The sequence below is a fragment of the Papaver somniferum genome, chromosome 6, assembly GCF_003573695.1.
Source record: "Papaver somniferum cultivar HN1 chromosome 6, ASM357369v1, whole genome shotgun sequence".
Classification (NCBI taxonomy): Eukaryota; Viridiplantae; Streptophyta; class Magnoliopsida; order Ranunculales; family Papaveraceae; genus Papaver; species Papaver somniferum.
This window is the reverse complement of record NC_039363.1, coordinates 6,794,244-6,815,975: the sequence shown is the minus strand read 5'-3', so window position 1 is coordinate 6,815,975 and position 21,732 is coordinate 6,794,244. Positions and strand designations below refer to the sequence as shown.

The 21,732-nt window shown below is 38.1% G+C and overlaps 1 protein-coding gene across 2 annotated transcripts; it reads left to right on the top strand.

Annotated features, from left to right (window-relative positions):
• The first annotated feature begins 7,605 nt into the window (after positions 1-7,605).
• Positions 7,606-10,027, top strand: LOC113286817 (methyl-CpG-binding domain-containing protein 8-like). Of its 2 annotated transcripts, none has more exons than XM_026535442.1 (2): positions 7,606-8,415; positions 9,495-10,027. In XM_026535442.1, exons 1-2 carry the CDS (start codon positions 7,682-7,684, stop codon positions 9,508-9,510), a joined length of 750 nt encoding a protein of 249 aa, XP_026391227.1. In that variant the 5' UTR covers positions 7,606-7,681; the 3' UTR covers positions 9,511-10,027. The 2 variants fall into 2 exon arrangements, with proteins under 2 accessions (XP_026391227.1, XP_026391226.1); XM_026535441.1 differs by having other exon boundaries at positions 9,490-10,027.
• The last annotated feature ends 11,705 nt before the right edge of the window (positions 10,028-21,732 follow it).

Sequence of the window (21,732 nt, the reverse complement as noted above, 5' to 3'; positions counted from 1 at the left end):
CAAAACTTATCAACAATATTGGGGAAAGTAGTCAATCTACAATCTCTCAGGGCTCTCCCATCAGTGTCCATAAGTGTAAGACCGGGGGGAAGGCACCCAGCAGAAAGAGATACCCAACCAATCTTAAGGCAACGGGTCGACGGAATGGGTGTATGTAAATATTTTAACCCCATATCCTAGAACGTTGCCTCGACCCCCACCGTCTGGGAATCCTCTGGCCAAGGGTTCGCCAGCGGGGTGACAGGTCTCAAGACGACCACGAAGGTACCTCCCTTCGGTATCGCACCCAAACACTTAAAACACTCTTCTTTTGTTTTTAGTGTCCTTCCTCACAATGCTTAAAATAAACAACAAACTGATATTGCAGGTATATCAAAAGAATGATCTATTTCATAAAGGTTGGTTACAAAAAGCGGCAATGCCATTTCAAGGAAAACACATCAAAAATATTCTTTTTACAAAATACTAGCAAAATCTAACGGAAGGCTAATGATGCCGCGGTCTCTACTTAGATGATGCCGCCCCATCAGCAGGGTTGTTTCGAAGAGTTGAAGGGACGCTCCCGCCAGATGAGGGTCCCGAGGATCCAGGCAAGGAGGCAGGTACAGGACGACGCGGATAGCTCTTGACGAGGCCATGCTCGGTCTTAAGGCCAAGCTCAATCTTATCCAGCATCTTGTTTGTCTCCTCAGCCAATTGACACCGAGCCTTATTCATAATAACTGTCGTCCGCTGGTGGGCTTGAGATAACAACGACGATAGACGATTCACTTCTTTAGAAGCAGCACCAACGGCCTCCTCGCGGGATGCCGCCAAACTCTTAAAATGATTAGTTTGTTCTTCCTACTGCGCTAAGGAAGATTGAGCCTTTTCAAATTTTTCATTTGCAGCGCGGAGTTGTCCCTCGAGCTCTGAAAAAGACAACACAAGGGAGTTAGCACAGAAAAGACACAATCACACTCGACGAAATAAGGTTATACCTTCGACACAAGCCGAAGCCTCTTCATACTCATTAACAACCGCATCTCGCGCTTCATCAAGATAGTCATATTCCTCGGATAATTTCTTATAATCTAGTTGAAGGTTGGTGAGAGTAAATTGACTGGCATCTAATTCTACCTGCTTCATCAAATCCATATGACGAAGGTGGTTGACTTCGTTGTTTATCTCTGTTACCCCTTTGCTAAGTCTGTACATACATACTTCAAGATTCCTCTCAGACTCATCCTGGTGGGCTATTTCAGCGCGAGACGCAGCAAGGGCTTTGCTGAGAGCCCCAACTTCGGCTCTGGCATCGTCCCTTTCTCTAGTAAGACACAGCATACTCTCCTTAATTCCCGAAAAAGGAAGGGAGCGAGCCTTTTGTAATTCCTCTTCCAGAAGATGTATTCTAGACTCCAACAACGAATTACGCTCACGGGATTCCCGCAGATTCTCACGTGTCCACAACAGCGTACCATTGAACAAAGTACGGTCATGATTATACAGATTCTGCATATCAACCATCTGAACATGCCTTGCGCGCCATCCCTCAGCTCGAGCGTCCCACTTTTTGGCTTCGCTCTTAATTTTTTCGAGCAGCTCTTTAATACGAGATTTTTGCCGTGCCCTTTCGTTTCGAAGCCATATCAGCTCGGGGACGCCACCCACTGAAGATAGGGTGGGGAGACTCAGACAGAACAACTAAGTAGTAGAGAGGAATTACGAGGGATAAAAGATGAAGAAGAACCAAACCTGTGAAAGCTGAAACTTGGCCGCGAGTTTGCTCTAACTCAGCACGAACGGAGGCAAGCTCTGAACGAAGACCAGCCTCCGCTTCACCCAACATTTCTTTATCTTTAAGGCTTTTCTTCAGTTCTTCTATCTCCACCTCAGCCGCAGATAATGCCTTTTCTCTGTGACGGAGCTTAGCCTCCAGCTTCAAAGATTTCTCTTTAAAGAATTGATACAACACATGGTTACAATGCTCACTCGTCATCATCTACACATCAAACGGCAAACATTATTACACCGAAGGATTCAATTGTCACGAAGAGATATGTACGAGGACTTACCTCCAAGACACGCTGCTGTGGAAAACCATATTGGTACCCATCGGCTATGGCCATCATGTCAGCAACAGAAGAGGGAGGGTCCGATACGAGGGTAGCCTCTGGAACACTCAAGCTTTTCCCCCACATCTAAGCAACACGCGCCTTGGGAGATAGTTCCATCATCCGACGGGTATAAGCATCAAAATCTTTCTCACCAGCAACCACCGGGGCAGGGTGAGGAACAAACAACAGACTCTTTTTATTGAGCCAATCAATTATGGCATCCTCACCCTCAAACATCAGCGAATGAGGGAAATCCTCGGACGACGAGTCAACCACAGACTTCCCCTTTGATGACATTTCCCCATCGGCACAAGTTTCGGCATCACCACGCGCATTATGATCATCCGCGCCCTCATTCTGAACAGCAACATCTTCCTTACCAGAACCCCCGAGCACATCCCAATCATCATTGGGGGAAAGCAAAGAAAAGTATTCGGGAAAATCGAGGGCATCGTCAAAGAGTTCCCCCGCAGAATATATCCTGCCAAACGAGAACTCTTGAGAAATGGTGGGAAGAGTTTCCGCAGCCTCACCAGCAGGAGCAGACATGTCCGCGATAACACCTTCGTCATCCACCACGGTATTATTTCTCCCTTCAACACCATCACATCCCGCACCAACCTCTTCCTCGACATCAGGGGGGGAAGTATCAGTGCGTTCTTCCCCATCAGAAATTTCCTCATCCTCGGCGAACTCTTCGTTCACTGGACTGGTGACTTCTTCATGAACCTCGGCCTCACCCGTCACAATGGTAGAAGGCTGCTTGGGCCCAATCCTTTTCTTTTTCGACACCTACAAATAAATACACGTTCCACAAAAAGAGTTAATTCCTCATACACAGCCTGATTTTCAAAGAGAAAAGGAGAGGGCGCGGCCAGAATCTGCAATAACCATACCTTGGCAGTAGCAGCACTCTTCGACGGAAGCATAGCACCAGAACCTTCCTCCTCGTCTCCTTCAAGAACGTCGAGAGCATAAGGAAAGTTCATACCTTCGAAATTTAAACGCCAGGGACATAAATCTCCATAATGAGCAAGAGGAGATTCACGAGGCCTGCTACTCTCAGAAGGACGCCAACCGCGCGGACCGGGAATCCAACCATACGCCCAAGGACCAACAATTTCAATAACAGTGGTGTGACACTCATAATCATGGTCACGCTTGATCCTTTCGCGAGCGGGAAAAAGTTTCCGCTGACCCGACCCCTCGGTGCCTGGAACGTATTTCAGTTTGGCATCACTCACCTCACCTAAGAGACGAATTTCGCCCCGAGGAGCAGCGAGGTTACGAAGGCTAACACTCCACGGTTTACGGTTCCTGCTATTAATATAATCCCCAAAGGAGTTATTGAAGTTTTCAGGAGTATACCATTCCCTCTCAGCGGGATTTGGAACGTAACATGTCATCTTCGTATCCCCCTTACTCCGCAGATAACATTCCCTCAGTGCACAGAGATAGTTCCCCGATAATTGCGACACGGAACGACTGTGAGTATTGGTGGAAGAGCCTTCACGACCAGCCAGCACGTCATAATAAAAGGAATCACCAGACTTATACAACGACAGCATAAGACCCGCCTCGAAGGCTCCAACCGTAGTCAACAGGTGAAACTCATCAAACTGATACTTCGAGATGAGCTCGTAAGTAATATCATCCTCAGGGGCATAGAAACGAACCTCGAAGGCTTGAAGCTCATGCTTTTCCTTGAAAACTTCAAGGTCAATATGTTTAAACGTGACTTTCTTCTTGCTGACCGAAACGCTGCGTATCACCGGGGAAGCCTCATCCTCTTCCACGGGATCTGACGAACCAACAAAAGCTTCGGAAGCTTTTCTTTTTAAAGGAGGATTCTTAGACGATTCGGCTCTCGGCACAACACCTTTGGAGTTCTTCCCTTTGAAAGAAAGTACTGGAGGCGGTGGCAGAGGGTTCTGCACGGGCACTATAGAACGAAGATGGGGAATATCGAAGGCGCCACCATGAGGAGGTGTCTGCGTACACCTAGAGTCATCACGAGGACGAGAAGCAGCACAGCCGGCAGCGTATCGAGACCCGAAAAGACCTTTCGATGGATCCCCTTTCCTAGGAGGATAGGGCTTCGTCCCAGAAGAAGACGAAACTTTACTACCACGGGGATCCACTTGCGACAATTTAGAGAAATCTCCCCCAAGTGGATATGTATCAGACTCTCTACGTGGAGGGGATCTTGGTAGATTGGAAGCCGGAGTTTGAAAAGGAATTCGCGGACGGTCAGACATGGCTGCGAGGAGATACAACAAAACCAAGTTAGAAGCAAACACGAGGGCATCACCAAAGATCAAAAAACCACAAAATTAGCAGTTCATCTCAACATAGCCCAGAAACCCTAAAACTAGCATACATGCATGCATACCCTAAAACCCTAAACTTAAAAGTTCAACCAATACAATTGAAACAATGGCCTCCTCGACTTGAGAAGAAGAACAGGGGCAAACTAGAATACATGCATCAAAAGATGTTCTTCATCACAAATAAGGTACGACAGCAGCATGAAATTTACAGAACTAGCATACATGCATCAAAAGAGGTTCTTCATCACAAATAAGGTACGACAGCAGCAGGAAATTTACAGTCAACACAAAACTTAAAACACCACAAAAGAAACCTTACCACCACAAACAATTAAGAGAAGACATCAAACCAGAAACAAAGAAGAAACGAGCGTGATTAATACTAGGGCAGAGAGAATTTAATGGTTGAAGAACAAATAATGAAGACTGACAGGGAGAATGAAATTAATTTTCAAGGAGAATGAAATTAATTTTTCTCCTATCCTTAATATACTCGAAAGAAAGAGAAGGAAGTTAATGGAGGAATGGGAAACATGCCCATTAAATGAGAAGTTAATGCACGAGTAAGAAACGTACCCAATTATCTAGGAGAAGTTATTAGGAGAGAGGATGAATATGTAACGTCTGTTTTCTTCAATGCTCCCACTAAACACTCAAGCCCGAAGAAAAGGGGCAAATTGTGTGTACATATTTCATCATCAAACACGTGTATGTAGGAATACACGTGGAGAGCATGCGGACCAGATCATCAAAACATGATGACACACGCCCACAGCCAAGAAGCCCATCCCGTCAACGTCAGATCTTCGCCCGAACAAATCCAAGGGCAGAATTTAAAAAATGTACCAAAAACACGATGTACTGCGGAGCAATAAATAACTCCCGAAGAGTTACTTTATCTCATCCCCAAAAGAAGCCAAGATCAACGGTGAAGAGAAGGTTGACTGAGACGGATGTGACAGGGGCAGAAGACACTTGTCTGACACGAGCATGCGCCTCAACTACCCGCATTAAACACTCTAAGCAGTATACGTATCGATCAACCCGTGGAACGAACGAGGATGACTCTGCGTGATCGAGCAAAGAACGAAGACCTTCGCATGATGGACACAAAGCACAAGAAGATAAGGTTCCAACGGTCCACAGAAACGGGTCCCACACTCTAACCCTGTAAATACCCCCTCTCCACCAAGAGAAAGGGGATCGAAAAAAAAGGAGAGAGAGGAGGAGAGAGAGGAGGATTGTGAGTGTAAGTTTATATTTTTACAATTCACAGACCTATGTAAACTCCAAAGTCATTCAACTACCTCTGTAATCATCTAATTCATAGTGAAACGACAACCCCGTGGATGTAGGCCTTAGTGCTAAACCACGTAAATCCGAGTCTTATTTACATTTCAGTACTTTACGTTCATTTGTTACTCCACGGATTTTACTTTTGTACTATGTTTTCTTTATCTTCCTCTATGTGAACGCCTCTAGTGATGATATTAGATGAGGCTATGATAAACCCAAAGGTTTTGAGCCAAGGAATCAATACAATCATTTCATCAGTACGAGTGTGTACATGGAGTGCGAACATTGTTTGTGAACATATAGATGTCTTCGTGATTTACGTGTTCACACCTATCCTTATGCCATCAGCTAAACTCTTGATAAAACGATCAACTACGAAGGTGTACGGTCATGGAAAAGCAATCACTTCCAAGGATAGATTAGAGAATTAACATTGAATCTTAACAGCTTCTTCGACAGACCAATGAAACAAGAGCTTAACATATACATTATAACATCTTCCTACTATCATACGACAACCGAGCAAACCATGCAAGATGAACCCCACTGATGATAAATAAAGTTTGGAATAAAGAACTGAAAGGAATCCAACCAACACAAGAGAAAATCATGAAGGTGGTAACACATCACCAAGAGAAGATACAAGGGACTGCTATAACTACTCCAAAATTGACCACGAAGAAGAAGTAAGAATGGGGGCTTCGTCTGATGTACATCGGAAGCTATCAACGTTGAAGTCGAGAAGACGAAGAGACCGAGCGATTAAAGGTATTAGACGCTTCCCGACAACATTCCTGCACGAGCTATGACGACTACTTCCCGAGACAAAGCATCTACTGTAAATACAAAGAGCCAAAACTGTATAACCATGTGACTAAACAAATGAAGAATCTATGTCCGAGAAGATCAAGGAAATCAAAGACTCAAAGAGAAGCAAACTTCGTTAAAGTAACTTTACATGGACTTGTCGCGTTGTACTCTTTTTCCTCTGTTGAGGTTTTGTCCCACTGAATTTTTCTTGACAAGGTTTTAATGAGGCAACATAAGCGAGTCTGATTGTGCCCCAAGTCTTCTCAAAAGATTGGCTCCGACCGATATACATCCAAATCCGAAGTCACGATCAACAGGGGGCTCCAAGTTAAAACGAGAAGATGGATCCGAAGTCCTGGTCAACAGGGGGCTCCAATAAGGCAAGAAGATATGCCGAGACAACGACTCATAGACGCATTCTGAATACAAGCTATGACTGATTTCCAAGTCTACAAGCCTTAACAACACAGTCAGGGGGCTAATGTAAACAAGGGAATTTGACCAAACCCGAGGACAGTAATGGGAACCCCGAGTGCCAACCGAGGTTACCATTAACAATGCTGGGGTCACTATAGACGCGACGCAAGTGGGCTGTCCCAAAGACGGGGCTGCCCCGAAAGAGATAACTCGTGGGTGTCCAAATAACCCTAACTGTAATAGTACATGTGTACGACTAATAGTAGGAGACTTACTAAAAAAGATAGTGGAGTACACGTGTACGACACTTATATGTCAGGCTTAGTCTATAAAAGGAGAAATTCCTCCCAGAAAGAGTTAGAGTTTTACAGAGAATTATATTGTGTATTGGGATTAGTCTCCACATTATCCTATGATAATTTCTGGGTGTTTACAACGGGCCACTACAAGTTTTTTTATCCGGTTAGATTTTGTTAGGGGATATTCCCCCGTGTTTTCCTCGGTAAATCTATCATTTTCCGGTTGATTAGTTAATTGTTGGCCCATTATCTCTGGGTGCGGGTTCTAAATGTTTTCCTTTTCACTGTGAAGTTGAAATAAAATCTTCTAGAAACCGGTAGTTTCTTACGCTCACTTTACACCCATACCCTTCTGTTTCTTTTCTGTCTATGTAATAGAGGCTCTAAAATAACATCGCCGTCAAAGTTATCCTCTCTGGTTCCTATCTCTCTAATGGCGACTGTAATAGATTCATCATCAAATAATCACTTAAATCTCGATTCAATTCCAACAATTGATCTACGACTTTTATCTCAATCTGAACTTCACTCATTATCATCCCTTTCATCATCATCGTCTTCATCTAATCAATCTTTCAGTAGTAATCTTCATATTAATACTCACTCTGAAGATCAAATCATAAACCCAGTAATCAATCGTTCCATTTTCAACGAAAGTGCAGGTAGTCGTAAACAAACTTACTCTCGCCTTCGTTTATTATCATCATCCTCATCAGTAAACCCTAATAATTCACATAAAAATCAATCTATTGCTACTGATTTCGATCCAGAATCTAAAAAAAACAAGAAAATTGTGTCTTTACTTCATCAGTTGTTTACAAGAAACAGCCCCAGAGGTCTAATTCATCAAAAAGACTTGAACTTGATTGGTGTGGAGAAGTTTCCAGTTGTGAATTGTAACGGGGTTGTTATTGATTTCTCTGAATTGGGTAATTTGAGAGACCCATTTGATTCTGAATTGCAAAAGAGAACAGCTGAATTAAATAGTGAAGATGATTTATTAGGGTTTCTGAAAGAATTAGAAGGGATTTGGGGTAGTAGAAGAAAGAAGAGGAAAATTGTTGAGGCAAGTGATTTTGGAGATTTTCTCCCAATTGGCTGGAAGCTTTTGCTTAGCGTGAGGAAGAAAGACGGCAAATTCTCATTGTTCTGTCGCAGATACATAAGGTATGGCCATTGGGGGGCATTTGCCCTTTTTATTTAGAGTATGTCACTGTAAGTGTTTTTGGTTTAGAATTGAATTCAAACTTCATCACTTAATAATATAGTTGTAGAAACAATCCAGCTAAAGCTTTCGGAGGGCATATGCCCACCCAGGAATTAGCTGGGCATGGAGAGCATTTGCCCCAAGACAATAGCTTGCTAAAGGAGATGATGCTGGCTTTAGGGGCAACTGCCTTCCGAAGTTAGGAGGCAATAGTGTTTGTAGGGGTTTCTGTTGCAATTTGCCCCATTTTGTACTGCCCTTGTCACGGGACTGCGCTTATGTGTACCTGAACCTGTAAACACATGATGATGTACAAAGTATGTTGTATTGATTTTATTCAATTCATATGCTGCATTGAGTTTACTTGGTTCTCTAATTAGTCTTTGCAAATTGCAATTTACACTCATATTATCATCCCTTTGGGTGTGATATCTGTCGTCATCCACGATGGCAGATTTCTATACACAGAACATAACAAACCATTTTTGAGAATGAGTCTATCTTGCAGTATATCATTGATGGTATCAGTGTTATTGTGTTTTAGGAATTGAAGCAAAATTTGTCACCGAAGTCGTAGTTTAGCTAAAGCTATGGGAAGGCATACGCTTACCCAGGATTTAATTGGCCAAAGGAGACGATTAGTGTTCTTTTTAAACTATAGTAGTGACAATGGCGGATCCGGCCAAGGCCATGGAGGGCATTTGCCCCATGGCAATAGCTAGCCGAGGAGAAGATGCTGGGGGCAATTGCCTCCCAGACCTTAGCTGGCCAAAGGAGGCAATAGTGTTTTCTTGGGGTTTTTGCTGCAATTTGCTATTATTGTACTATCCTAGCTAGGCTTACATCTATCTTAGTTGGGGTCAAGCAAAGTTGTTGTCAATGTTAGCTGATGAAGCGAAATTTGCCACTGCTCAGAAGCAATATTAATTAGAGAGAAACAGTAATATTTACAGTGTTCTGTGACTAGCTTATGATTGATTGTTTTGTTCTGATCTTTGCATGAATTTTCTTGGTTTGCTTTCTTTGATTTCCAGCCCAGACGGATTGCAGTTTAAGTCTTGCAAGGAAGTTTCGTCATATTTGCTTTCTCTTTCTGGAACTCAAAATGTGAAGCAGTCTGAAATTCTCAATTGTGCGGAGGACATTGGTGTGGAAGTGTAAGCCAAGTTATTTAGGCAAAGTTCCTTAGTTTACAACCCCTGCTGTGTTTTCAGGAGTTGATACTCTGGAACAGTTTGACACAAGGGAGCAGTTTAGAATGTCAAAGAGCAATAATATTAAGAGGAGTTAGAAGACTACATATTTTGCATGATTGCACAAGTGAGTATTCATGATCACATTATATCTTCTAAATTTTGATGGGATGATAATAAAAGTTGTCAGTTTCTGATGTGAATGACATGCCAAGATTATTCCACAACCTTCGTCTGTCAGATACAATCATGCACTGGTGAAATGTAAAATGAGCCTGACATATTTTGTCTTTTTGGTGATTTTTGTAATTAGGATTACCAACTGTCAACATGCTTGCAAACATAATCTATAATAACCAATGAAGCTTACATTTGCGCATATGCTTGAATCAAATCTCTCGCAACTCTCTTCTTCTTCTCTCAATTTCTTGTCGATCTGCTGCATTAACGGTAGACAAAAAATAATAACGATTACTAGATATAATAGTGACATCCCATTGATTAGATGTCCATAGTAGTACCAAACTAGAGGAAGATTCTTCATTATCCCCAACATTTCCATCAATTTTTTCTTGGGATAGGATCCGTTAACATGGTTATAATGACATAATTTTGACATTTTAGCGCCATTTTTCTACCAAACCCAACCGGCAATGAAATTAAAGCTAATTTTTTGATGACATATTCTTCTTATAAGTCTCTACACTCCCACCAAAAATGAGAGCATTCCGAGATGTATAAGACCATCATCTACCATTTTGAATATCAACCGTCGAAGATTAACGCTTGAAATTAAAATTTGTAAATGGCGAAGTTTCGTATTTAGGAATACTCTCATTTTTAGTAGGAACCTAGAGTTTTATATGAGGAACATGTCACCAAAATATTGGCTTTAATATCATTGTCGTTTGGGTTTGATAGAAAAAATGATAACCATGTCAACGGATTATGTCATTATAACCATGTCAATGGATCCTTCTTTGTACAAAATAAAATCTCCACTCGAATCCAATGTTGCTCTGTATATAACATTATCACTAGTTCCGTCTTTGAGATTTCTCCGTTCATTCTTTTCTTCATAAATAATTTGACATATCGCACCATTAGAATTTGTGAGATATAGCATACCAGTAGTGTCTAAACTGAGGGCTGCTAGCGGAGTTGCTGGCCTATTGTATATTACAGTTTGACAGTTATCATACGCATTGAAAATACAAACAACACCAGAAATCCTTTTCATTGATAATCTTTATTCACTTGAATGGGAGATTAGGTGATCAGCTCTAAGTTAACTTTTGACCGCCAAGAAGTGTATCACTAGGATAACCAAAACTTTCCCACACAATTTGAGAATCCGAACCATATAGAACAAAATTTCCATTATCATGCAGCTTTGCATATGACAATGGTTCTGCTACATCAGACAACAAGAGTTTATCTTTATTTTCTGGCATTATCCGCAGTTCTAACTTCCCTTCCTTGGTGGAGATGATTGAAGATGGTTTGTGCACAGCTGGAATAAGATCTTTACGGTTAGCAGTCCAAACTAGGGTTTTATGAGACGATTTAATAAACCATATACCAACAGTATATTGATCGGGAGACCATGGTAACTGGTAGAAGCCAAAAGCAATGTTATCCGAAGGAGAAAACCGACAAGGACTAGTTTCATTAGAAGAAAGAGATGAACCTCTTGTTATTTTGCTGATATCAACATCGTTAGGTGTAGAATTTATAAGAAAAGGTAAAGAAAAGAAGATTATTAACACTAGACAAATATACATTCTTGGATAATGGTGGAACAAAACCCGCAGATTTCAAACCTCAAGAATCTGAGGAATTTGCTATTTCATCCAGAATACCTGACTACGTTTAACCGGTAGTCCAGCGCCAAAAGGTAATTAATCGGAGGTCCAAAAAGCTTTTGAATAGTCAAAATTACTTGTCTATCCTCACCACTCACATGTGGATGCATATCTCGTTCTTCTTCTTTACCTATCTACCCATAGACACGTTAAAAGTAATTTTCAGTTTCATTTTCGATTCTTTCTCTCTTGTTTCTTCAGTTACAAAACCGCTCCTTCAATTTCTTCTTTACTAATCGCTTCTATCTCTTCTTTCTTCCGAATCAAACTCATCTGAAAAACGATTTCGGAAATCATTAATTACAGAAAAATCATCAGTTCCTGATCTAATCAATTACATAAATCATCAGTTCCTAACCTAATTTTTATTCATTCAATCGAAGAGAAAAAATGGTTAGAACTATCAAGCGGACAATTACATAAGAAATTGTAGAAGAAACCCAGGTAAAAAGAAGAAGAAAAATTGTTGATGATTCACCAACAGAAGTATCTCCATCACCAGTGAAAAGAAGAAAGAAATCTGACGATGATTCACCAACAGAAGCCTCCCCTGCTTCTAAATCTCCTACACTATTGAAAAGAAGAAGGAAATCTGTCGATGATTCAGCAACAGAAACCTCCCCTACTGCTAAATCTCGTACACCAGTGAAAAGAAGAAGGAAGTCTACCGATTATTCACCAACAGGAACCTCCCCTACTGCTAAATCTCCCACAACAAGAAGTATCACTACAACAAAACACATGTTTAGTGGCAAAAAAGTTTGTCAGGAAATCCCTTTTTTTTGTCTCAAAATATTTTCTGAGATGGATTTGTTTTTGTCGCGAAGTTGTCTCAAATACCCTGTCTGGGAAAGTATTTCGTGACAAAATTATGAACGGTCACGAGAAAACTTAATTAACAACTAAAAAAAATTTGTCAATAAAAGTCTCTTTCACCAACGAAATAAAATTGTCTGCGAAAGATATTTTAATGACCAAAAAATTGGCCACCGAAAAGCAATTTTTTGCGGGCAATTTTTTGGTCGCAAAAATGTAAATTCAAGGACAAACTAATTTGTCTTTAATGATTACTATTTAAGACCAATTAAATTGTCTCAAAATCTAAAGTTTTGTGTCAATTTAATTTGTCCTTAATGATAATTGTTTAAGACCAATAAAATTGTCTCAAAAACGGAAGTTTTGTGTCTATTTAATTTGTCTTTAATGATAAATATTTAAAACCAAAAAAATTGTCCCAAAAATGTAATTTTCGTGTCAATTTAATTTGTCTTTAATAGTTATTATCAAAAATCAAAAAAAATTGTCTCTAATTAATTTAATTAGAGACAATATAAATAGTCCCTGAATATCAAAGTTTTGGAGACTAACTTGTTCGCCTCCAAAAAAAAAATTTAGTGACCAAATTCCTTGCCTTAAAAAGAATTTTCGGAGACAAATTCGTCCTCTCCAAAACTTTTTATTTTGTATCTAAATTATTTATTAAAGACAATTCATTTTGCCTTTAAAACGAACTTTCAAATACAATTTTTTTTGCCTCCAAAAGCAACATGTTTTGTCCCAAAATATTCCATAAATTACAACTCAGTTTGCCTAGAAATGCTTTATTCAAAGACGAATACTTTCCGTCCAAAAAATCGCCTCTAAATATCATAAAAAATGACAATTAATTTTTCCTTAGAAAATGAATTTCTCAGACAACTTTCTTCTTCGTCCCTGAGTACTTTATTAAGGACTACTTGTTTTGCTTAGAAGAGAATTTAAAAGACAAAATTATTCGTCTCTACAAGCTTTTTTATAAACCTCAAACTAATATAATTAAAAAAAAAATTAATTTAATTTTCGTGATTCGTTTTTTTATTACAATTAGAAAATCATAACATATGTTGAGCATAAAATATTTATGTTTTATTAAATAAAATATTTAAATATGAGATTAACATTACTTTGGAAAATTGCCTAAAAACAATATATAAATTGAAATTCATCTAGTTCTAAAAACTAAAAACTTGAAACCGTGTATTCATAAATTATTCATCAAGATTCAACATTTGAATCGATATCTCTAGTTTGAATAATTCGGAATCTGCTTGTATCTTCCAGATTTAATTTTCTAGGTTTTCAATCAAATCTTCAAAAGACAAAATGGTCATGTCTCTTCTTTTAAATATTCTTCCAGAAACCTCATTGTAAATATCATCTCTTTTCTCTCCTTCAATGATGCTTTCTTTACAGACCTCAAAAAGTTTGGGTTCTTCTGAATTTTTTTTCTGTTCCATGTCAAAGAGAGACTCATAAGTTGTAAGCAAAAGTATAAATTACAAGTGATAGAGTAATTTTTTTTGAATAGTATAGTAAAAGATATATACCATTTTGTGGTGTTTAATGAATGACCTCGACCCTGTGTAAACTTTTTGGCCCCTATTTGAGAGAGTTACCTGTCGTTTCTACAACAATGATAAAATCATTATCCCATACCTAAAATAAGTATAATTATAATAACTAGTAATAGTTATGCTAGTAATACCTTAGAAGTCATTCTTCAGTTCCTTCTTTTCCTTGAAAACGACCCTTAAAAAAATCCGATGGAAGTTTTAGAATCATAGACCTCCCTAAGATATATACTATATCTAAAATCAGGTAAAATCTTATAACCCTATTAGATTTCTATAAAAAAAAAAGATTTATAGTAAATCAACTAAAACCCATTGATAATAATTAACGAGATTTGATAAAACAAGTATAATTGAAAAGAAATATAAAACGAGAAGAGGGAAGATTTATTACTTGAGCAGTAGAAGGTTCAACTTCAAAACTTGAGAAACAATGGAGAAAAAAATTGTGTAGAGATTTTGGAGATTTCTTATACTTTATATAAGGCGATAGATCATGAATTTTGAGGGAACTTAAATTGAAACACCATATAAAAGCGGGAATTTCCTCCCAAATCTTTCTTTATTTTTGTTCCTCTAATCTGTATTTTTCTCTCTTATTGCAACTTGCAAACATATCTTCTTATTAGGATCTTTATAATTCCTGAGTTTTAGAATAGTATATGTAAACTAATACTGAGTTGTTTCCGTGTATTTTGAGGAACACATTTATCTCCTAATAAATTAGGTGAGTTGTTTCCGTGTATTTTGAGAAACAAATTTATCTCCTAATAAATTAGGTGAGTTTTTTTTCGTGTATTTTTAGGAACAAATTTATCTCCAAATAAATAGTGGAGCGACATGTATGGAAAGTGGACGAAATCTCTCTTTTAAAAGAGAGATAAAATATCTTGCAAATCTCTCTCTTTTATTTTTGGAGAGAATATCGTGTAAAATTTGTTTGTTGATTATAAAACTTAAAATGGGTCACACTACTAATAATAAGACTTTTAAAGTTTTTGCGGTACACTGTTCTGGCCAGTTTAAAATAAACGATGGGAAGGACTTGGACTGGTATGGCATTCTTCAGATTGGGCAAACGGGACAGTGGACCTATCCACCTGGACCTATCATTAAATTTAGTAAAACAAAAACCACCGGCGTTCAAGACTAACTCATAAAGTGTCAAAATGAAGAAAAAAAAAACTAAAATCAGCATATCATAAAGTGTCAAATTGAAAACAGTAGACCTATATTTAAATGTAGTAAAATAAAAACCACATGCTTAAAAAAACTCAAATGCCAAGAACACTATGATCACTCTATATCACTGTCTTCACCATTCACCACTATCTCGTCGGCATCCAAAATGTCATTATTGTATTCATTCAATGTCTCATCATCTTCGTCATCTGTTTCAAACAAATCATCATTGGGATCGTTAATATTCACTTGTACCATCTCTGGTTGGACGTCATCTCTATCAAGTTCATTTTCTTCAACATCATCCCCTCCCTCAAACGTAGATAATACTGGCAAATCCCCACCTTGCTGATAGGCCTCGTCAACAGTCGCGCCCAGATCATCCACCTCCGGAACATCCCACAAGTGTCTATGTTCCATCTTATTAACAACTTTCCAGTTTGCGCCATTTTTATGATCATCAACATAAAATACCTGCTGTGCTTGTGACGCAAGAACGTACAGATCATCCTCATACCATAAGTTGCTCACATTTATGCTTGTTAAATCGTAATCCTTTCGAATTTTATTTCTATTCGGGTTCACGTCAAACCAGTCGCACTTAAACAACACTATTCGGGTGTTGTTTATTTTCCAAGTTTTTAATAATGTCCCGTTTACCACTATGTCGGATGGTAGCAGTAACGACTAACTGATTATCGGTATCGGATGTCGGCTAATAGGTATCCATTGACAGGCCTAACAATGGATTGATGCACGGAGGAAAGGGAGTAGAAGTTGCAGGTTTTCAGTCGCCTGCAAATCGCACCCAAATTGCCGGACTTTCTCTCTCCATGGGTATATCAAACTGGGCACCCACACCTTTTTGAATAATAATACATATTCTATGAAAAAGTGAATTACCAATTTTATAGTTGGCGTCATTTCTAACAAAAAATTCCTCAAACGCTTTAGAAAAGTGACAGTGTCTTCACTTAGTTCACCTAAGGTAGTAAAAGCTAAAATTTGGAAGTCGTTACCATGCCTTGCACACACTTTTGATATTTATGCAACTTGCGTGATACAACAGCAAAAATGGCATGGTCGGGAGTGAAAGAGCGAGTTTTAGCACTTGTAAATGGAGAGACCCATGTGACGTCGAAGCAAACATCTTTACCATCTATCCAATTATAAACCAAAACGTCCCCTGGTTTTGTAGATTTAGAATTGTTGGTAAGGAAGCCCAAAGAAGCTTCTATCAGATTAGAGAAGAGAATATAGTACAATCAACCACCTAAACTAGAAGCTCCGGTAAATAATTGATATTATAATTGATGAAAATTGAGGAATTTTCAATTGCATGGAAACCTTGAAAGAGTTAAACCCAACAAAATTCCGCCCGAGATTGCAGACGATATTGAACAATTCCGGCGATGTTCCCGGTAAGTTTCCGTCTCGGCGAGAATGCATATATCATCTCCCCTTATGCCGAAACCGGAAATATCGCCGAGATTCCGGACGTCTCGGCCGAAATCGACTACACTGATTGAAAGCACTGTTAAGAAATTAAAGTGGGTTCAATTTTGTAATGTTGTTCCCTATTACTTAAAATATGAGCACTGTTACTAGTGAAAAATTAATTTATGTAATAAAAAACTAATTTATGCTTTATTTGTAGCCTATACACGTGAAAAAGAGGTACACCACCGCCTAGTTAGTAAGTTCGCGAATTATACTCGTATAATTCGCGAATCCGTCCGTATCGACCGAACCCGTACGTATCAGCCGTATAACTGAAACCCCGACTTAGATTCACGAATTTCCAGCTAAAAACGAATTGTACGCGTATTTACGAATTACCGAATCATACGACTCGTATAATACTTTGCCACATCATCACTAAATTATCATTCTTTATTATATTTTTGACTTTTAAAATTTTACATACATCAATCTGATTCCAATACCACCAACATACATGTTATTTGCTGATTGTAATTCATATATCATATATATAGTTTATGTCAACTATTAAATTACTGTATCGAAGAAAGATATTATATTAAAAATGACTTTTTAACAGGTTAATATATGCAGAATTTTGTACGCCGGATTCATATCTGTAAAACGAATTATACATGTACGTATGCCGTTTCTTATTACTGCCGAATCACGAATCGTTGACCGAATTTGAATTTTACAAATCCGTATAATACTCGTACATATGCCGTTCCGAACGTTCCCGTACCCCAAATTGCTAACTAGGCACCGTTCAACAAAAAAAAAGTACACGCGTAACATCCCACGAGTAAAGCAAGGGGCGTGCTTGTCTATAATTGGCTGTCATGGAGGTATGTCTGGTTGTATAAGGTATGTGCGACTTTCTTGAGATACTTTTCCATGGATATCTTCGTTTACTCAGTTCTTTCCTTTCTTCCATCTTCCCAAACCATAAGATTTTTTCTAGATTGGGAATGAAATCTTCCATATTAAGAAATTTTGGTATCTTCCTATGCTATAGATTTCGCTAATAATCTCCGATTAAAACTGAGAAAAATCATCTCCCCCTATAGATTTCATACATACTCCCTCCAAAATAAATCTAGGTAATGATTCTCGTAAATCAAGCAACAAATTTGCGAGGAAAATTGAGGTTTTAGTTCTTTTGGAGGGATGTTTCGCGCTAATTGTTTTTTAGGTTTCAAATTTTATCCAAAATTCAGGCTATATAAACCCTAAGGTATCGATGGAACATTTACATCTCATCTTCTCAGAAATTTAGCTCAAATTAAATCCTAAGGTATATTATATTTTTTCTTTTACATTAGATTTTTACATTTTTCCTTGAATCTTATTTTTTTGGTACTTCGATTGTGAGAAATAAAGCAAAGGACTACGACCTGTGTAGGATTTTGAATTCTTGCTGATGCAAGTATAAAACAAAGGATCGGACAATAGTTCAAAGCTTCAAGAGCCAGTTCCTTTGAGGATAATAGTTCAAAGATGCAAGACCCAGTAGGTAGTCATCTTTGAGGATAAATATGTTACTAGAAACATGTGTTTTAATATGGGAACTGAAGTTAGTCCTGTCAGTTCTGTACATAGTTGTGACAGTGATAAGGATGCTTAGAATTTTTCTCGAGATAATATTTTTTTTATATCTTGACAGGAAATTTGAATGGAAGATTTTACAATTCATGGGTCTTTTGCATCTCTTGGTAATCAGTGGCATGACAGCAGTCGTGAAGTTCAAGCTTCCGTTAATGAAAATGATTATGGAACTATCGATGAGGTTTACAGACTGTTGCTAAATATTGCAGGTCTGTGAAGCAGCATTGATAGCAACTGATTCTAAGGAAATTAAGCTTGGTAATAACTTATGGTTTCAAAACTGGCTTTTAAACTGTAATGTAGAAAACTGGTTTGATTACAGGTTTTGTGGATCTATCTTTTAAACTATAGCTTGAAAATCTTTATTTTCTCTTATCAGAGACTTAAAAGGCTTAAAATCCAGTAGGGGACAATGATCAGATACAATCATCAGATTTGCGTCACTAGCAGTCAGCGATTATTCTGTAAAGGGTCATAGTTTGAGTCGCGGAATATTCGGATTTGCAGACCACAATTTGTCTTGCCACTAACAAAGTTTTAGCGGAAAAATTTCAGATTTGCTTCGTATTCATTTAGATGATGAATTAATTTTTATCTGCATAAATAGGTATAGGAACAAAAGTCACACGTCGCCAGCAATAGTTTTTCGGATGAATTAAATTTTGTCCACAAAAATAGATATAGGGATAAAAGTTACACGTTGTCATCAATACTTTTTTTGGAGACCAACATTTTTTCTGTCAGTATAAAACATTTCATTTGCGACAACAATTTGTTTGGATACTAATAGTTTTAACGGCAAAATCCTTATTTGACGGGCATTCATTTCGACAACAAACTAATTTTGTCGGTGTAAGATACATTCAGGGACAAAAGTCTTGGATTGTTAGCAATAATATGTCTGGAGACTATAATTTTTCTTCGTCGCTAGAAACCAATTTCTTGACCGAAATAATTCGTCACAAAGAAGTATTTAGAGACGGAGACAGAATTGGTCACTATATTTGGTCACAAAAGAAATATTTAGAGACAGAGATAAAATTGGTCACCAGCAAGTTGTCACAAAAAATTTCAGTGACAACTTTAAGACAAAATTTACCTTTTGTCGCGTAAAAAATATATATGGTGACCAAAAAAATATTTCCTCCCTAAACACTAGATTTGTAGACAAAATTTTATTGGTCACATAAAATTTTGTCACTAAACGTGTGTTTTGTTGTAGTGTATGAGTAAGGTTCCTCAGGAAAAAGGTAAATCAAATCAAAAAAAAAGCCTAATATGTACTTCATATTGACATGCAATATTCCCAAAAACTAAAATATATACTGTTACATATTGAAATGTAGTGTTGCTTAACTAATACATACTAAAATTTAGTATGTCAATTTATATGTGTACTACATATCAATATGTTGTCTGCAATTTGTACTTCATTTTGACAAGTTATATGTTGTACCATACTGATATGTAATGTGTACAAAACTTTTGGTTTACAAAAACAGCAAAAACCAAAGGAAAGAAAGCAGATGCTGCTCCTGAAGCAAAAAGCAAAAGAAAAACAACAGCGGCAACAACTAAAGCAAAAGGAAAAACAGCGACAAAGGCTGCTACTCCTTCACCACCAGCAAAGGGGGACAAAGCACTTGTCCTGAGAGCTGCTACTCCTTCTCCAAAAGGAAAGGGAAAAGCAAAAAGGGGGAAAGCAAAAGCGCTCCTGAAAGAAGGTTTGTAATGTTCAAACTGAAGATAATTCTTAATAACGAGGGGGCGCTGCCCCCTCGACCCCCGTAAATTGTGGTTCATATGTAGTTACCAGTATGTAGTTATAAAATTACCAGTATGTTGTGGTATTTGATATGTAGTTGTTTCATGTTCATGGTAGATACATTAACTACATATTTGATATGGTGTAGGGGAAGAGAAGGGAAAGAAAGAAATTGCCTTGAGAGCTGCTACTCCTTCACCAAAAACAAAAGGGGGAAAGCAAATGTAGAAGGTATGTAGTACAACTACATATAGAACAAAGCGTATGAATAATATGTATCCTTAACATATGTTTATGAGTATGTAATGATGCATTGTTGTGCTTGTTTTTGGTATTAAGTGTTTTTACATTTTTACTGTATCAAAGCAGATACATATGCCATACGTACTATTACAAATCGATATGTAGTTAAAATAATACGTAGTGGTATCTACTATATATATCAATATGTAGAGGTAAATACTTATACTCTGATAACATATTACATATAAATATGTAGAGGTAGATACTTATATTCTCGTATGTACTGTTAATAATATGTAGTTTCAAGACTTGGTAGATATTACAACTACATATTGATGATGTAACTACATATTTGATATACCATATTGATATGTACTGTAATAGTTTTTGGTTCTTGTTATTGTGTAGGTGCTAATAAGCGTAAGAAAGGAGATGGAAAACCACGAAGTTTATACCGTGGCGGTTTCAGGGGCTTGTGGGGGCTTGCGAAGACTATTAGGACCACTAAGAAGGCTATTGCGAAGTCCACTGAAAACCTTGAGTTGAGTGAGTTGCAGCTGAAGATGATTTCTGAAGCATCATTCGGTAACCTGTTCCTAATGTTCTGGTACACAAGATTTGAGTTGGAACATTGGTTGAAGATTGAAGATGCAATGACGAAAATGTTACGCTGTTACGTTAGGGGTCAAGATCCAAACAAGCTTAGATTTGTCTTTAAAAGGCATGGCCAACCGAATGAGCTAGTATCCACACCAGAAGAAATGGCACTTATTTATGGGATGCCGAGAATTCCAAATAGGGAATATCTTGATTATAGGCTTACACAAGTCAATAAAAAAAGTGGATGGCGTGAAACAGAATTTTTCAAAAGGACTTTTCCCACTGATATGAAAGCTGGTGATAAAGTGACTAGGCCAATGATTGTGAAGGCAATCTTGAATATCCTTAAACGAACACCAATTAATCTGAAAAAGAAGAAGTCTGATGAAGAGTCTCTGCAAAGCGTGGGTGATCAATCAAATGAAGATTCTGAAGAAGACGAGGAAGACGAGGAAGATGCCGAAGATCTTGTTAGGCTTATCTGCTTGTATATGTGCACTTCATTATTTTTCGCTACAAGTGATGCAAACGCTTTGACTGAAAAATATATTGGTTTCGTTCTTGATCTTGAGAAGGCTAAGAATATTTCATGGCCTGACCTCATCCATTCTCATTTAGAGAAAGAGCTGAATGAAAACGTGGAATCCGTAGAACGCACAAATGGTTGTGCTATTTATTTGTTGGTAAGAATCTATTTATTTGTTTATTCTACTTCAAAATGTTTTTGTTTTATGTGTTTTCTACATTTTGATAGTATATCTAATACTGCATATCAATATTTTGCAGCCATGGTTTGCGGAGCATACCCATTTGGTGGCGCCCGAGGATATAGTGACAGAACCTGCAGGAATGTATGTGCCAAGAGTGGCTAGGTGGAATCATACAAAGATATGTGCTGAGTTCCTAAAGGATATTGATCTTTCTGAGTATCAGGTAAACTTGCCGTACA